The sequence below is a fragment of the Microtus ochrogaster genome, linkage group LG1, assembly GCF_000317375.1.
Source record: "Microtus ochrogaster isolate Prairie Vole_2 linkage group LG1, MicOch1.0, whole genome shotgun sequence".
Lineage (NCBI taxonomy): Eukaryota > Metazoa > Chordata > Mammalia > Rodentia > Cricetidae > Microtus > Microtus ochrogaster.
In genome coordinates, this window is record NC_022027.1 from 44,483,067 (window position 1) to 44,501,068 (window position 18,002).

At 39.9% G+C, this 18,002-nt stretch overlaps 1 protein-coding gene across 1 annotated transcript in view; it reads right to left on the minus strand.

Annotated features, from left to right (window-relative positions):
* Positions 1-307: 307 nt before the first annotated feature.
* Btc (betacellulin) overlaps positions 308-18,002 on the minus strand; it is a 45,443-nt gene continuing 27,748 nt past the window's right edge. The window contains exons 3-6 of the mRNA XM_005359484.2: positions 9,678-9,795; positions 5,469-5,615; positions 3,759-3,866; positions 308-1,981 (exon numbers count right to left, since the gene is read on the minus strand). Coding sequence (XP_005359541.1) covers positions 3,761-3,866; positions 5,469-5,615; positions 9,678-9,795 — 371 coding nt within the window. The 3' untranslated portion in view covers positions 308-1,981; positions 3,759-3,760. The remainder of the gene's footprint in view (positions 1,982-3,758; positions 3,867-5,468; positions 5,616-9,677; positions 9,796-18,002) is intronic.

The window sequence follows — 18,002 nt, forward strand, 5'->3', positions numbered from 1 at the left end:
TAGGTACCCCCATACTTCCAAATGCTTCAATTGATAAAAGAAAACTCATGAGCCAAGTAAAATAGTTCTAATGTTTCAATGAATGGTTTCTATAAAGGTAAACTTTGCAAAGCAAATATGCTTGCATTTATTTCTACTAATAATTCATGATACTAGTAGAAAATTCTCAAGAACAACTAAGGCTGCTTTGTTTAAAAATAAATTTATTTTATTCCATTATAACCTCAACAGTCTATATAAATGACAACATAGCATATGCAAAAAACAATTACAAAATACACTCTAAAAAGACATGAAAATTCTGGAAATTCTTTCTAGATATTGGAATGATAAGAAACACCATTAGAAGCTTAAGATAAAAAATAAGTTTCCCCGCACTGGCTTCTTTTAAGAGATTGCATTGGTCAGCCAACTGGAGACCAGGAAACAGAGACAATTACCAGAATTGGTGACATTTTTAGAAGTTCTAGTGATCATTTATTTTCAGGCCTGATTGATATCAAATATGACTGGTGAGAAAAGACATATGTGAGCCCATGGAGGCAATAGAAAATAAAGCATGAATCCGGATCCAGGCAGGGGTCGTCTTGTTCCAAGGATGGCCAGTAAGTCACAAGCAAGAAAATTTATCTTGAGACATGTCAGCTCTTTCACTTAGCTTTTCTTGGCAGGTGAGCTATTTCTTCATTAGTGAAACCCCAGTCTGCTTCCAAACACTGTGCTAAAAGAACATAGGGAACCCAGGATTTTGTTTAAATCTATAGAATCTCTACTGTGAAGTAGAATTTACAAGGATCCTGACTGGCAGGTAGCACCACAATCTAAAGATATCTTCCCATCTTTTGTAAGTGACCCACTTAATCAATGTGAAAAAAAATCCATGTTCTATGGAATGCTGACTAAATATAAATTTTATTTCTTATGCTTAATATATTTTCTACTAAAGAGAGCACATAATCAAAGGAGCACATGACAAAATAGTTTAAATAATAGAAGCCATGATCAGGATGTCATGGCATCAAAGTTCACCTGAAAGCACTCCTACATGCCTTGGAATTGAGGCTATGTTCTCATATGATGATCACATATTGTCACATATGGTCAGGTGCACCATTGATGATATTAAGTCTTTTACAGTGCTGTTTATACTGAGCTGAGCATAAATACCTATTGAGGGTTTAAAGAACACCAGTCATTTACTTTTCCACTGCTATTTATTACTATAACTATGGGACAAATCTGTTTGCTTTGGAAATACAAGAATTTACTTATATCACTGAGACTTTATGGAAAAGCGAAATAACAACAACAACAACAATAGAAGTCAGCTTTGCAGAAATCATGATGATGACGTCAGCACTAGCCATGACTCCATTTCCTGTGTTAATAAGGGAAAATTGCCCCACCATCTCAGAATCATGGCAAAGCACAATTCAGAGAGAAATCTTGGGTTATTTATTGAATTAGGTTACCGAAGCCCAAATTAACAAAAGTGATAAGAGCACCAGTTTTGAATCAGGGTCCATCCCAGTTCTGACTCCATCAATTTCTCAGTCTCTAAATCTAAGTGAGATTATTTAATTTTTGCATGTATGGGAATGAGGATAAAAGAAATAATATATTTTAAACTCAGTGTATGATAAGTATATAAAGCTGGCAAGCCTTATTTTTGACTCAGTTCTTAAAATCTAACCTCTTTCCTACTTTTATTTGACTAATAATCCTGGCAACAAAGTTTATTTTGAAATGTCCCTTCTTATTACTATTACTTAGCCAGGTCCTTTTTCTCAATCATTAGATTGCAATAAAAATATTAATAAAAACAATAGCAAGTGACACAAAGTTACAAATAAAAATAACAAAGTCAATACAATATTGAAACATTCATTGCTGCTAGCTGTTTTCCTGAGACGTGTCCCTTCCATCTGCAAATGAGTAAGGTGTTTTGGAGCTCACCGCCAGCTTGTGGGAACTTTGTAACCTGTGAGAATGAAGAAAATAAGAGCAGCAACTTTAAAGTGCTAGACAATAATTACAGCAACAACAGCACATCAGCATTTGTGTTTGAAGTTGTTAGTGCTGACTGTAATAAATGGGAAGAACACTGTCATTCCTCAGCAAGGGTTATTGTTCACTATTGGCTATTGAGACGTTTATGAGAAGGGATATCATTTTCACAGAGAGTCATGGAAAGCGATAGCTTTCTCATGCTGAGGGTGAACAAGGAAACACCAGACCTGATTGCTCCCAGTCTCTCCTCTACTCTAGAGGAACTGGCCAGGAATTTAGCCAAATCTGTGAACAGTTAGCAGAAGAGAAAAAATATATTTCCTCGGAGTCTCAGGTGCCACCAACTGTGGAACTACCGTTCTTGGGTCAACACACTACTTATTTATTAAATAGTTGGATTTCATGTCCAAATCTCCCCCATTTGATTCTGCTAGTGGTGCCCTGTGTGTCCCTTGCAGATTTTCCAAGGGGCTCCTGTTGCTGATTAGACTGGCACTATACTCCATTGTTGATTCATTTTGGCTTGTGGCTATCCAGTGCCAGGCTAGTGCTGAAGATCTGAAACAGGGGCACTTTGGGGAGCTTTCTCGTTGTCTTGTTTTGGGTCCGTCTTTGTTTTTTCATTCTTGTTTGTTTTTCATTGTTTAGTTTTCAGCAGGGGCTCTTTCTGCCACAGCAAATACTCCCACCTGGAGGTGTGCCAGCCAATGCTTGCCATGGCGCCACCAGGGCATTCAATGGCTTCTTGTTGCTGTCAGAGTCATGGTGGTCCTCCTGGACTTTTGGGAGAGTGACCTGGCAGTGTGCTCATCAGAACCTTTCTCCTCAATAAACTGAGAGGATCTGTGACTACTGTTGGGATCCTGACTCACAAACACTTAAAGAGTTGAGAACTATGCTTCATGCAACCTAAATTCTCCATTATTATCATCATCATCACCATCATCATCTTCTGCTGTGGGACAGTGGTCTTGTACCCTATAAAGATTTGTCAGTTGTATTGGTTTAATAAAACGCTGATTTGGCCAGTAGCCAGGCAGGAAGGATAGGTGGTGCCACCAGAATAGGAGAATTCTGGGAAGAGCAAAGGTTCAGTCTGTAGTCATCACCCAGACACAGATGACACAAGATGAGAATGCCTCACTAGTAAAAGGTGCCAAGCCACATGGCTAACACAGACTATGGGTTAATATCAGATGTAAGAATTAGTTAATAAGAAGTCTAAGCTAATAGGCCAACCAGTTTATAATTAATGTAGGCCTCTGTGTGTTTCTTTGGGACTGAATGGCTGCAGGACCAGGCAGACAGAAACCTGTCAACCATCTCCTTCACATTGCTATTGTTATTGTAGTTCCTCTCTTAATATGATACATCTAAATTAAAATACTTCTTTTTTTACTCAAAAGTGTGGAAGAATAAGCATGGCAACAATGTAGCATTAAAATGCCTATTTCTGTGGCCATACACTCACCATAACAGAAAGGGTAGACTTATCCTTTGAACATAGAGTTAGAATCAATCATTTTAGCAGGATCTAACAAAAACTAGTTGCTTATTTCTGTTTTGCTGTCTTATTATGTCATGAAACAGTTATAACAAAACTTTTAGGTCTCATAAAGAAGATGAATTTGTCTTTGGATGTTTTTATACATAACCCAATTCTAATCAATGATTATTAGCCAAAATTAAGCCTCAATACACCATTCACAGTCACCAGGCTTCCCATTTGCTATGCCCTACATACTTACCATTAAGCAATATTGGTCTCTTGAATATCTTCACTTATGGGAGTTTTATCTTTACCCAACTTCTCCGTGTTCTCTTCCTTCCTTTTTTTACGATGTTTCCGAAGAGGACTTCAAAAATATCATGTTAGAAATGAGTCAGAATATGTGAGTTCAGATCAGCATGCAAACATTCAGTAAGAAAGCATATGACCTTCTCTCTATACTATTCAAGATGCATAAGTTCCTTTTCATCCTAACTCCATTGGCTTTCTCTTTTGACACATTTCTTTTAGCAAGTTCAAGAGCTAGCTACCACAGACTACAGTGGGTGTGATACACACTTATAGAAGTAGCAAGAATTTCCTGCCTGATTATTGAGAGAGATTAGTAAACAGAAGAAAAATTTCCATAAGTTATTTCACAGGGTAGAACAATTAACACTACTTGGTGTGAAAAAGAAGCAATGAGGGCTGAAAATAGACAAGAAACTGGGAGAGTGGCAGTAGCCCCCAGAAATATTACTAAATTTCTAGGCACATTAATAATGAAACTGATTTAACATTCTGGGCTGAACTTTAGTTTCCTGAACATGTGATTCAAAATTAATATCAAGATCATTTCCCAGCTGTGCCCAACTCCTCCTCTGCGACATTTAAAATATTCCTTTTTACCACAGAGCACAAAACTCAAAACAAGTTTTCAGTTTAAGAGTGAGGATTTCTGTAAGCCATCTAGTTCAACACTGTACTTCACAGAAAATACAATCTGAGCTCAGAAACACTAAGAACTTTGTCCAAAGTCTCAAAAATAAGTCTCAACAGTGAAGACGGTCAGAATTAGTATTTGTATTTTTTTGGTTTGGGTTTGTTTTGGTTTATTTGTTCCTGTGTTTTAATCCAAGAACACTATAAAGGAATTGTGAGCCCCCCCCCCCCCCCTCTCTGTTTGTTTTTCGAGACAGGGTTTCTCTGTGCAGCTTTGGTACCTGTCCTGGCACTCGCTCTGTAGATCATGCTGGCCTTGAACTCACAGAGATCTGCCTGTGTCTGCCTCCCAAATGCTGGGATTAACGGCATGTGCCACTACTGAAAGCGGCATCTCTCTTTGGCATAGTCCACAGCACAGAAGTGGAAGCAATGTTTTAGGGAGGTAAATTACTCAAGACAAGAAAATATTAAACTTAATGATGGGTCTCCAGAGAAGCTGCCCATGGGTTAATAGTTGTCCCAACCCACTTTCTTTCAAGGAAAAAGAAAGGCAGCTCTGATTTCAAATGCAAAATGAAAACTCATGATAATGAAAACAGAGGACTCAACCATGCATGTAAAATTAATTATTTCAACATGGTCACACAAATGTATCACTTTGTTTCTATTCTTAAGTGCCATTATGCAATTAGGCAGTTTTGGAAAATGAAACTTTTATTTAACTTACTAACAAACATAAAATACACCTGTGCTCAGGGCTAAAGACTAGAATTTTTAGCCCAAAGATATCTATAAATTTTGTTTCAACTTATGATTATCCCCAGTAAATTAATAGAAATTATCTACAATGTGTTTCATGACTAATATAAATTTTATATTAATAGACACATGCTTCAAAAAGCTGATTTCTTTAAATCAAAGCAAAGGGGAAGAGAAGGTAGAAAAAAAGAAGAGAAAGAAGAAAAGGAAGAAGAAACATTAGATGTAATTTCTCGTGTTTAAACTCGAGTGCAATTATACTTACTGACAGCAGGTGCAAACCCCAATGACCAAAATGATGAACACCACCATGACCGCAATCAAGCAGATCACCAGGATCTGCCCTCGGTCTTGCTGGAGGTAAAACAAATCCACTCGCTCACACCGTGCCCCAAAGTAGCCTTTCTCACACCTGGACAAGGAAAATACTTTTATGAGTCTCTACTTCTTTATGTCGAGATAGGGTTTACCTGTGTAGCTTTGGAGCCTGTCCTAGAACTCACTTTGTAGCCCAGGCTACCTCTCACATCTCTATCAATATAATCTCAAGATAATGTTCAGCTCAACAGATTCCCTAAGTCTGTGGTTATAGTTAGGGAAACTTTTGACCAAACTGGGAATTATTCTTTCACGTCTCCCTGAGCTACTGACTTCGTGTTATGTGGATTCTGCATAGATTCCTGAGTTGTTATAGAACCTTAAAAGATACATAAAATATTGAGCACATTTTAATAAAATTTATCCCATGCTATCCTAGCATCTTTGCATTACTATTTCCCGTTATTCTGTACAGATGCAGCCAAACACAGAAATACTGGTCGCATGTACAGTTATTTAAATATCGAAACAATCAGATTCTGCACCTTGAAAAGATTTCTGTGCAACCTCATCTATTTGTAAACCTCAGAATTTATTGCCAGATTGTTCCATAGCTGATGTTCAACAACAGCCAATGAAGTTTATTTCGACAAAGCCAGCTATTTCTCCAGTAAGGAGATCTCAACTGCCAACATTTAGCTGACAAAATGCTTCCAACGCCAACAGAAACAAACTCAGAAACAGTCTCCATGGGAAGAGCTATGGTGCAGAGAAAGAAAGGGCACACCTCAGGGTGCAGCAAGAAGCTCTCAGGATAAGTGAGGAAGAACTGCTTCATTCAAGAGCACTGGATAGCTTCATTCTATGATCAAAACACGAGCGAAAGAGCTGGAGCCGTGACTCCGTGGTTAAGAGCACTTCTGACTCTTCCAGAAGACTCAGGATCAATTTCCAGCACCCAGATGGAAGCTCACACTCATTCGTATTTCTACTCCCGTATAATACAATGCCCTCTTCTGGCTGCTATGGGCTCCTGTGTACATGTGATGCACGAATACACACTTGGGTGTACACACACACACACACACACACATAAAATAAAATAGTAAATATTTAATTTTTAAAAAACTACAGGTTGAGAACTTAGAAATGCATGAAAATATTATAATGGTCTTAAAATTATGATTGAGAAAGATTGAACATGACAAAGAATGCTTTTTTTCTTTGTTTTTTCGTGAGACGTTTTTATTGTTTATATTGAGTTATATATTTTTCTCCACTTCTCTTCCTTCCTTCCCCCTCCCCTTCTACTGTCTCCTATGATTCCCATGACCCCAATTTTCTACTTCTCATGTAGATTAGATTCATGTGTGTCTCTCTTCGGGTCCTCTTTGTTGTCTAGGTTCTCTGAGGTCGTAAATTGTAGGCTGTTTTTTCTTTACCTTATATCTAAAAGCCACTTATGAGTGGGTACATATTATATTTGTCTTTCTGGGTCTGGGTTACCTCACTCAATGTAATTTTTCCTAGATCCATCCATTTGTCTACAAATTTCAAGATGTCCTTATTTTTTCAGCTGTATAGTACTCCATTGTGTAAATGTACCATATTTTCTTTATCCATTCTTTGGTTGAAGGACATCTAGGTTGTTTCCAGGTTCTGAATATTACAAATAATGCTGCTATGAACATGGCTGAGCTCATGTCCTTGTGATATGGTTGAGCATCCTTTTGGTTTATACCCAAAAGTGGTGTTGCTGGGTCTTGAGTTAGATTGTTTCCTAATTTTCTGAGAAATCACCATATTGATTTCCAAAGTAGCTGTACCAGTTTGCACTCCCACCAGTAATGGAGGAGTGTTCATCTTACCCCACATGATCTCTAGCATAAACTGTCATCAATGTTTTTGATCTTAGCCATTCTGGCAGGTATAAGATGGAATTTTAGAGTGGTTTTTGATTAGCATTTCCCTAATAACTAAGGATGTTGATGAGTTTTCCTTAAGAGTCTTTCAGTCATTTTAGATTCATCTGTTGAGAATTATCTGTTTAGGTCTGTACCCCATTTTTTATTGGATTATTTGTTCTTTTTGATGACCAATTTCTTGAGTTCTTTGTGTATTTTGGAGATTAGACCTCTGTCCAATGTGGGGTTGGTGAAGATCTTTTCCTATTCTGTAGGTTGCCATTTTGTCTTGTTGACCATGCCCTTTGCTTTATAAAAGCTTCTGTTTTAGGATATTCCATTTATTAATTGTTTTTCTCAGTGTCTGTGTTACCGGGGTTATATTTAGTAAATGGTCTCCTATGCCAATACTTTAGAGTGTACTGCCCACTTTCTCTTCTATGAGGTTCATTGTGGTTGATTTTATGTTGAGGTCTTTGATCCATTTGGACTTGAGTTTTGTGCATGATGATAGATATGGATCTATTTTCATTCTTCTACATGTTGATACCTGGTTATGCCAGCACCATTTGTTGAATATGCTTTCTGTTTTTCATTTTATATTTTTAGCTTCTTTGTCAAAAATCAGGTGTTCATAGGTGTATGGATTGATATCTGGGTCTTTGATTTGTTTCTATTGGTCCTTAAATCTTACACACATGCACACTCACTTTTAATTAGCTTAACTATTTCTTCAACAAGTCCACAACAGGTGACTTTTTAAAATGAAAGTTTTGCCCACAAATAGTCAGTCATCACACACTGCTCTTTAGGATTTTTTTTTCTATGAACTCTGGGCTCGGTAGCTTTAGCTTAGTGTCTCAGCAAGCAGAACCTTCCATAGGTTGTAACCCAGCAAATTTGCTACCAGTCAAATTTTAACGTGGCTAGAGCACCTCGCCTGTCATTTTGCCCTCAATAAATCAGTCACACATCAGGTGATGATTATTTTCACTGAACATCTCCCACATGGAAAGTAAGAGGAGGAGGGAATGATGCTTTATTTTTTTTAAATTGTTTTTATTAAAATACATATTTTTCTCCATTCCCCTCTCTTTCTCCTCCCCTTCTATCCTCTCCCCTGATCCCCATTCACCCAATTTACTAAGGAGATTCTGTCCTTTTCTACTTCCCATGTAGATTAGATCCATGTATGTCTCACTTAGGGTCCTCTTTGTTGTCTAGGTTCTCTGGGATTGTGAATTGTAGGCTGGTTTTCTTTGCTTTATGTCTAAAAGCCACTTATGGTAAGTACATATTATATTTGTCATTTAAAAATCCAGTATATGCCTCCAATCCAGTAAAAATAAATAAAGAAAAATTCAAAAATTCAGGTCTACTTATACACACACACACACACACACACACACACACATCCACCCCTTACTTTTTACATTATCAACTCCTATCTGTCCTCTAAGTATTATATGAGCATATTTAATTTTAAAATTGAACTGAATTAAATTCTGAGGAAGTCCATGACTCCTCAAGCAAAACATGCTTGAGAGATTCTTAATGGGAAATGGTTTATACCAGGCAAGCTGTGGGGAACATGCATACTCTGTGAGCTCTAGGTCAGAATTATGCTTAAGGAATAAATCAGTTGATCCCTGTATGAAGTCAAGTCCTAGAATTCTCTTAGAAAAGACATCCCTTTAGAAGAAAATGAATATTGATAATGCATGAAAAATGTTGACTTGAGCTAAAGTCTGCCTCTCTCCCCACTCCCCAGTGGGCTAAGTAGGTCTTGGTCAACTCCACTTGCATACACGCTGACTCCCTCACACGTTACTGACACCTGCAGAAGGATGGCATCTAGCCTGGCAGGAATTCCTTCACATTTACATCAGCTGCGGAACCGCCTCACACATGCCAAAGGATCTGCTTTCATTTGAACCACCCAGGAGATGATTGGGACTGACGAGATCCTCACACAGACAGAATCGGCTCTGCTTGCACAAGGGAGCAGAGGACACCAGCAGGGCAGAACTGGGGCTGGGTTCTCACACTCATATTTCAGGAGGAAAGTCTGTGTCAGTTCCTCCACAAGTAGGTGCTGAGCCGGGCCCTAAAAAAAAGTAGCCGAAGGCAGGACCCGATGGAACTATGTCTGGACAGATGGTAGGGTTAGCTCAGACTTTCCGATGCTGTCAAGTCCCAGGCTGGGAGCATGCTGCACCCCTTTGCTCATGGGCGCAGGTCCTCCTACTTACATGCAGGAGGGAGTTTGCTCATCCACCAAGAAGCGGCATCTCCCGTGGATGCAGTAATGCCTGTACTGCTTGGGGCACCGAGAAAAGTGGGTTTTCAATTTCTGCTTGGGGGTTGTAGCTGGAAAAGAGAAAACACAAGTAAAATGCTAACTCCCCATTTCGTTCATAAATTCATAGCTAACATATGCCAGATAAATGAGAAAACAGCCAGAAGCGAGCTCTCACCCAGAATTAAACTTCCATGTACATAGTACAGTCAACCGTTTACAGGACTGAGATACAGGGAGAGGAGAGGCAGAAGGAAGCTAGACAGCAGTCTCTGCAGGGACTTGTGTGTCAATGATAGTAAGTTGTGTTTTTGTTGACAGCGATAACCACTAAATTCCTTAATACAAACTTAACACAAAACAACCCTGTGGGGCCGACAGAAGAATCTGGAAGACTTTTGAATAACCAATATACTGCAAATTTCTGTGATGCCAAAATGCAATACAGATCTCTCCAGATCCATGGGAGACTGTTTCCAGGCCCTTTACAGATGCCTTAATCCAAGAAATGTGAACATTTTATATAATGTTGTATAACGTTATATATAATGTACATACATACATCCCTATAGAGTCTAAATCACTTATGAGTACTTAGTATAACATGTAAATCAATTGAGTTGTTATGCTGTACTGTTAGTAAAGAATGGCCTGCCTCTCTCTCCGACAGATTTGAGCCCCAGCCGGATGAATCCATCATGCAGACCTCACGGGCTCTGCGGGCTGCTCTACAGTCTCAGTAGATGCCAGGTTGCTGCGCAGGAGCTGGCTGACCTGGTTTTCATTGTTGAATCACTTGACTCCAGGCTGAAGGCCTGGGCATGCCAGATGCTTGGCTCTCATGCATATCAGCTAGTGGGACTCATCAAAGAAGCTGGAATTCTCCTAGAAATAACTACAGCTCGTGTGAAAGCAAAAACATGTGCGTCTTGCCAAATCACTCCACAAGGCAGCGCCCACCTGCTGAGTGTTTTCTAAGCCTTTTAAGAGCAGGTTCTGAAGCAACAGTGAGTACGGTGGCTTTGTATTTCGATGGGAGCAAATTGAAAATAATAACAAACCGGGAGAAAAACAGTAACCATAAAAGTAACTGCAGTGCACTGGAAACAGTGGAAAGGACGCTGAATTAGGGGGAAAGGGCAGTGTGGGATTTCGAGGTCTTCACTAGCGGAGTCCAGATGTGCTAATGAAGCCGTCTGGGTCTCTGTTTTCTCACCTATAAAGGGAAAGTTATAAGGTCTACCTTAACTGCTGTTGCGAGGTATAAAAAAATATATGAAAGTGCCCAACAGAGTGCCTTAGAAAAGGTAAGAGTCCAGCAAATCAGCTGATTTTTGGTCCCATAAAATCTTAGTCATTTCAAAAAAAAAAAAAATCTTGTGTAAGTAGGAGAAGTGCTTCCTTAATAAAATAAGAATTTTAGGAGAATGTCATGTTTAGGAGTCAGTCAGCAAACAGTTTAACATTGGGGAGCCCTAAGAGCAGAAACACTGGGAGTTAACAGGAGTGGGCGCCTGGAGGCACATGTAAAGAAGGGGGAGGAGCCTGTCAGGAGCAGCTCAAGGTGCAGGGGATGGCCTTAGGGATGTTGAGTCTGCCTGGACTACAGTGACCTGTAGAGCCAAAGAGAATAAAGGGCGGTTTGGGCAATGAAGTTACACGCTACCTGTAAGGAAAAAGACCCCACATAAGGAAGGAGTCTTCTGTTCATCAGGTACGCCAGGGCAGACTACGCTACTAGCAAAGGGAGATGCTGCGCACTAGGAGAAAGCCAAGGAATACTGGGAAAAGTCAGCCAGTATGATGCGGGCCTGGACCAGGCAATGAAAAGCAAAGACATACGTTCAAGAGGTATCAAAGCCTAGTTCAGATTTTTTATGCTCCAGGAGGTCTTTCTTGAAATGCAAAGCATCCTGGTCTTTACATCTAAGAAATAAGGCTTTGGGTCCAAAACTTGGACTAATTCCTCTCTTTTCTGGGTTCCTTTTTATGCACCCAGACTTGCAATCAACACCACGTAGAATATCATTCCAAGAGACAAACTAACTCGCCGCTGCTGGATGCAGTGGTTTAAGCAGCCTCTGCCTATCCAAGCAGCACAAATCCGTTCCAGCCAAGCAGTTGCCAGGTTCTGTTTGGATCACTCAGCTCAGCTCGCCAAAAAAGCATGCTTTTAAATATTCCCAGAGTCATTTGGATTTAAAACCCTTTCAGCGCCACCAGGCAGAAAATGTCTGGTGGGACTTGCAGAGCAGAGACAGAAATAAATCACACATCTTGATATGTAACACCGAACCAACAAAGCCCAAACAAAAACCTGTCTTGTGCTGTCTTTGAAATGAGTAAGTTTATCAGCATCCTTCCTGCAAACAGCATCTGGAGTCATAGATCCTTCTTATCCAGTGTATTCCTCGGTCACAGTGTCTGAAACTGAGCGGGGAAGTCACATTCTGACTATCATGAGACCTGAGCGTAGAGGTGGGTGAGTGGAGCCGGGCAGGGAGGGGGGGATGTCATTCTGCTTTTGGTGTTTGGATTTTCATCAAGAAGGAGTTAAGCCTATGACAAAAGTACTACCAGTCCCAACTCCTGTATTTCTTTCTTGAAAATTAAACAGTATGCTCCTAAAAATGGACCAATAAGGCACCTTCCATAACATTAGAGGTGAGTTTGCTTAACTGGTCTTTTCCCTCTCCGCTGAACCTGGTCCACTGCACTGCATCCTAACAGGTACTCCCTTGGCAGTAAGACAGCATCTCTGGATTTCACAGAGCAATGACATCTGCATCAAGGCCAACTGGCCAGGCCACAAGCATTACCTCAGACTTGGAGGGTTGCTACAGATGCTGTCTCAGTCTGTTGTGGGACACTGGCTTCTCAAGATTCTGACAGTCAGAGTTCTGACAGGTCAGCGTATGCAAGCATCTGGTTCAAAGATTTTGCAGTGGGGGTCGGAAACAAAGACATCTTTCTTGGCTCATATGGACTATTCAATGAGAAGAACTTGTTCCTGCTGGGTCATAAGGCTAGATAGATTAGATAGTACAGATTCCTGTGGGCTAAGCTAATGGAGAGAAATCCAAAAAGCAACTAAATAATTTAGTTTTGATATGGGTTTGTCGTTTGTCCTGAGTTGATGTACTTAACAAAATTAGTACAAAACAGGGATTTTTGTAAGATAATGAGTTTTTGGAACAGCTGTGACTGAAGCTCCCCAGAATGGACACTGTCATAGTTAGGGGTTTTATAGCTGCGGTGAAACACCATGGCCAAAAAGCAAATGGTTTATTTGGTTTACACTTCAGCATTGCTGTTCATCACTGAAGGAAGTCAGGACAGGAACTCAAACAGGGCAGGATCCTGGAGGCAGGAACTGACACAGAGTCATGGAGAGATGCTGCTCATTCCTTGCTTCCCATGGCTTGCTCAGCCCCACCTTCTTATAGAACCCAGGACCAACAGCCCAGGATGGCCCTACCCAAAAGGGGTTGGGCCCTCCCCCACTGATCACTAAATGGGAAACTGCCTTACAGCTGGTTTTCATTGAGGCATTTCCTCAACTGAGGCTCCTTCCTCTGATGGCTTTAGCTGCATCAAGTTGACACACAGAGCCAGCCAGTAGAGACATATTAGGTTGTTTTTCATAAATTCTCTGCTGACTATTCCAATAGTGCTTGTTATGAGTATATTTAATAATTCCGTAAATGGTATGCTACTGAATGAAGGCATAATTAGCGAAGTCCACAAGAGCCCAGAACAAAGGATAACAAGTATTTCTTTATTTGGGGAAAAAAAACTCACAATAACGGTACAGAATTGTGACTCTCTGTAGGTGCTGGAAGTTGCAGACAGAACTCTGACCACCATCCAAGAGAGAGTGTGAGCACACTTCCTGTCTGCGCTTATACTACCTCAGACCACACCCTAGTGAGCTGTTAGCCAAAAGGCTATTGGCTGAATAAATTCCCACAACCACCAATAACTCAACTCAGCAGGCTACTAACTCTAAGGGTAACTTATACTGTAATTATCCTGACATTTAAACAGTTTGTTACATTAATTATTTCACTAACTTGCACGTGTGCATGGGTGGGTGACACATGACACGGTGTGGGTGAATAAATGCATGACATGGCATGATCGTGAATGTCAAAGGACAGCTTGAAGCAGTGGCTCGCCTGCTTCTACCATGTGGGTCCCAGGAATCAAACTCAGGTCCTCAGGCTTGGGAAGCAAGTTCCTTTCCCTGCTGACCCATCCCATCACACTGGCTCAGTGATGTTTTTTGTAATACTTACTGCGGTGGTTGTAAATTCACGTTATTTCTAGCCCCTTGGTTACACGGGCAAAAAAGCTAACTACAGGATGATGCTAAATATTGAAATAGAAACCTTACAGGGATAAAGAAAGAGAGAGGGGGGAAGAAAGGCAAATGACTACAAATTAATCCTCCCATACACACATCTGACCTCTAAGTGGAAGAAGCATGCTCAAAAGAGAGCAGGCAAGGCCCCACAGAGCATGGGTATAGGCTTCCTTCTAGCCTGTGAAGTGTTGTCAAAGGCTTTAATAATCTACCTCTGAGCTTCTGGGGCTCTTCCCAATAGAGGTCCCCTCATTTTATCATCTTCTTGTGCCAAAATCTGAAGTTGTATATTTTTAAAGTTAATTTCCCTTCTTATCTTACAACTTCCTCCTTGAATCGGGAGCATGGAGAATTCACAATGTCCTTGAAGCAAGGAAAAAGTTGGAATTTGGGGAATCTCCGTGAGTCTGGCAGCTGCATGGCATTTCCTGTTAGAAAAGTAGAAGGCAGATGTGCCCTGTCTGAGTAACTGGGATCTATGGTTGAGGCTGTGGGAATTGGGAGTCATGGGATGGTGTTAAAGCCAGGTTAATCGGCATTTTGACCAAGTCAGCCAAGTTGGCTATTACAGAGCTAAGATCTACACTGAGAGCTGACCTGATTTAGTCTACTAAAGGGAAAAAAATGATCAATCACTTTTTGCTATAGTTTGGATAAGTATGATCAAAAGCTCACGTGTTAAAGGCTGTCCACAGCCCTATTGGCGATTGTAGAACCTCTAGAAAGACGGGTATTGTGGGAGAGTTTGGCTCACTCAGGGTGTGCCTGGAAAGGCAACTGGAGAACATTGGCTTCTTTCTCCCTTGGGTTCCCAAGTGTCATGATGTGACTGCCTCTGACACACATGCCCACCATGAAGTGTTGCCTCACCACAGGCACCAAAGCAACAAGACCAAGTGTCCATACAGTGAAACTACCAAAACTCTGAGCCAAAATAAATCTTTTCCTATAATCAGTTGATTTTCTTGGGTATTTATTGCTATGACAGAAAGCTAAATGCCAGGACTATTGAAGTGTGCTACGTTTGCATCCATTCAAAATTCTTCATGCCTGCAGCAAATAGCCAATGGTCAAGAAGAAAGCTTGTGATTTCTTTTGCTTTTAAAATAAGCATACTATAAAATTCTGAATGAAACCAGAGTTTCTTTGCTCAGCTTCCTGGCTTCCTATACAGAGTCTTTCTTGTCTCTTCTAAGGCTTATTGGTCTCTCAGGGTCCAGGATGATCTCCTTTCTCTATATTCATCTGTGAGTGAGTCCATGAAGTCCTAGTATCATGGCAACAATTCCCAGGTTGATGTCCCGCCTAAGATGTCTTCACATCATATGAACTGTCCAGCTAACCACACAGTTGGATATCTAAACTGGCATTTCCACTTGACTTACAAATGGGAATCCTTCATTTTCTTCTTAAGCATGTCTTTCCCCCTTACATCGGTAAATTGTATCCACTCTGTTCATTTAGAACAAATACCTCAGCATTATGTGGGCATCTTTGACTTTTATTCTACATCTATTTCATCAGCAAATCCTATTGGCTGTCTTCAAAACACATGCAAACGAACCCCGGCAAACATTCCACTGGACTTCAGCCCACCTCAGCTCTAGGCCGGGAGGTGTCCCCTTCCTTGTGACACCTGAAACTCTTTGGCTTTTGTATGTGGCATCTCAGCTATCTACAGCTCAGAAGCCAGAGAGAATCTCACAAAAAAAAAATGGACTAATTAACCTGAGGAGTTCTACAAATCACTCCCACTGTTTTCGTGACCCTGTCTTTGCCCCCTTCTGTTCATTGTTTATCCCTGGCATGATAAAGAAGGCCCATTGTGTCCTGGATGCTTGTAAGTATGAGTGAATGCACTCCTTACTCATCAGGAAATGACAAACTGAAAATACAATTCTTAGATACCAAGTTTATTAAAAGCAAAAATAAAATAAAATAAAAAAGTATTATTTAGACACAGAGAAACTGTCTCCATGTCTTCTAACCTGTTTCTTGGAGCTACTTGTTGTAGATTTCAGGTTCTAAAAGCTTACTGACTTGCCCATGGAGAGAGTCAGTCATTACAGGTCTGCTCTTAATGGCAGTTATTCTCTCAGGATCCATCTGGACTCCACGTGAGCTTTGCTGTCAAACAGTTTGTCTTTTAAGCCATACCCTCACATCGTATTCACTTTGATGTCCCCATATGACATCGAGGTGGCCAATAGCATGTATCCTATAGATGGCATCAGATAGTCAGGCTACTTCACTTACTGTGTAAGCTTAAACAAATGTCTTAGCCTCTCTCTTCCTCAGCAGCTTTATATGAAAGAAAAAATAATAAAGCTACTTTTATTATTAAATCAAATGAATAAATGTAAAACACAACAGTACTTTGCATGTATCACAAGTTTAATGGATACTAGGTATCATTGGTGATGTTAATCTCAATGCTAGATATCCATTATATGAATTAAAATGGAAATAAAAAGTCAGTAACAACACAGATGAGCTGACTTCTTATGACCCAGCATGAGCTGGCTTGTTCAAATATTCTTCACCGATCAGCTCTTCACTTGGAAAAGTTGGAGCTAATATGATTTGAGTGTTTTTTTTTTACTTGGGTGTGTTATAGCGGGCTAGTAGTATACAAATAAACTATATTCTTGCTTGACTTTTAAAAAAAATAAAAAATAAAATGGAAATAAAGAGGTCTTGTATGTGACTGAATTTAGTTGTTACAAATTTTAAATAATTATTCTTTTATTTACCTTATTAGTTTATTACATTATCTAATTATTTTTATGTAAGCTCCCTGCCAATTGCAGATAAAACACTCATAGAAAGGAAAAATCAAAATATACTCATAAAAAAAATCAACAAAGTATAAAGCAGACAGGAAGAGAGAGAAAAGAGAATAAAAGAACCATGGGTTGAAAAATAAAAACTAAAATAAAATGTATGATTTTTCCCTATCAGTAATTACTTAAGGCATGAATGAGATAACTCCTCAATCCTGAGAGAATGGTGAGATTTACCTGTGCATTCACTGGGTATGGGAGTTAGACTTAGGGAAATGCACGTGCCGAAAGTGAGGGGATGCAGGGCACCCACACCAATGTTAGACAAAGGACATCAGTATCTATAATCTATGCGGTTATGCATAAATTAGACCTAAGAAGCTTTAACTCAAAATCTGCCAGCAGACACCAAATATCAAAGATAAGCATTATTGTTTGATAAGGTTTTCAGTTCCCAACTATAAATATACATACACCCAACACAAAAACACCTAGAAATATAAGCAAATATTGGCAGACCTGAAAGGCAAAATGATTCTCACCCCATAAGGAGAATAGCAGACAGGACACTCTTGTGAATTAATGAAACATCTTTGCTACTCACAGACAGGCAACAGGAGATGGCAAATTACTGAGATTAGTGGCAAGTGCATTGTTTGGGGCTCTTGAAAGCTGTACATACAGAGTGGACTCTGACCAGTATGTGTGCCACACAACATTGCAGTTGAGTAGTGATGAGGAGATGCCTGCCTGAGTCTCTACCCTTAATAAGCGAAATGCCATAGGCTCAAACATATCGCATTTCAAGGACAGGAACAGACTCCAAGTTTCTCTGGATAATACTTCCTGCTGTTGACTCCTAGAACACTCTACAGTCATTGCTAGGAACTACAAGCAAGAAAAAGAATCTAGGCTTTTCCAGGGCCACCCAGGGAACTGTCACACAGGTAGAAACAGCTGTAATAATAGAAGGAAGGGCTCAATATCTCACCTTTACATGAATGGATCAAGGCAGAACATCAATAAGGAGACAGTGGCTTGATCATTACAGACTGAACATATCTAACCAACATATAATCAACTTTCCTCAAGCAGCAACAGAATGTGTAATCTACATATATATTACATA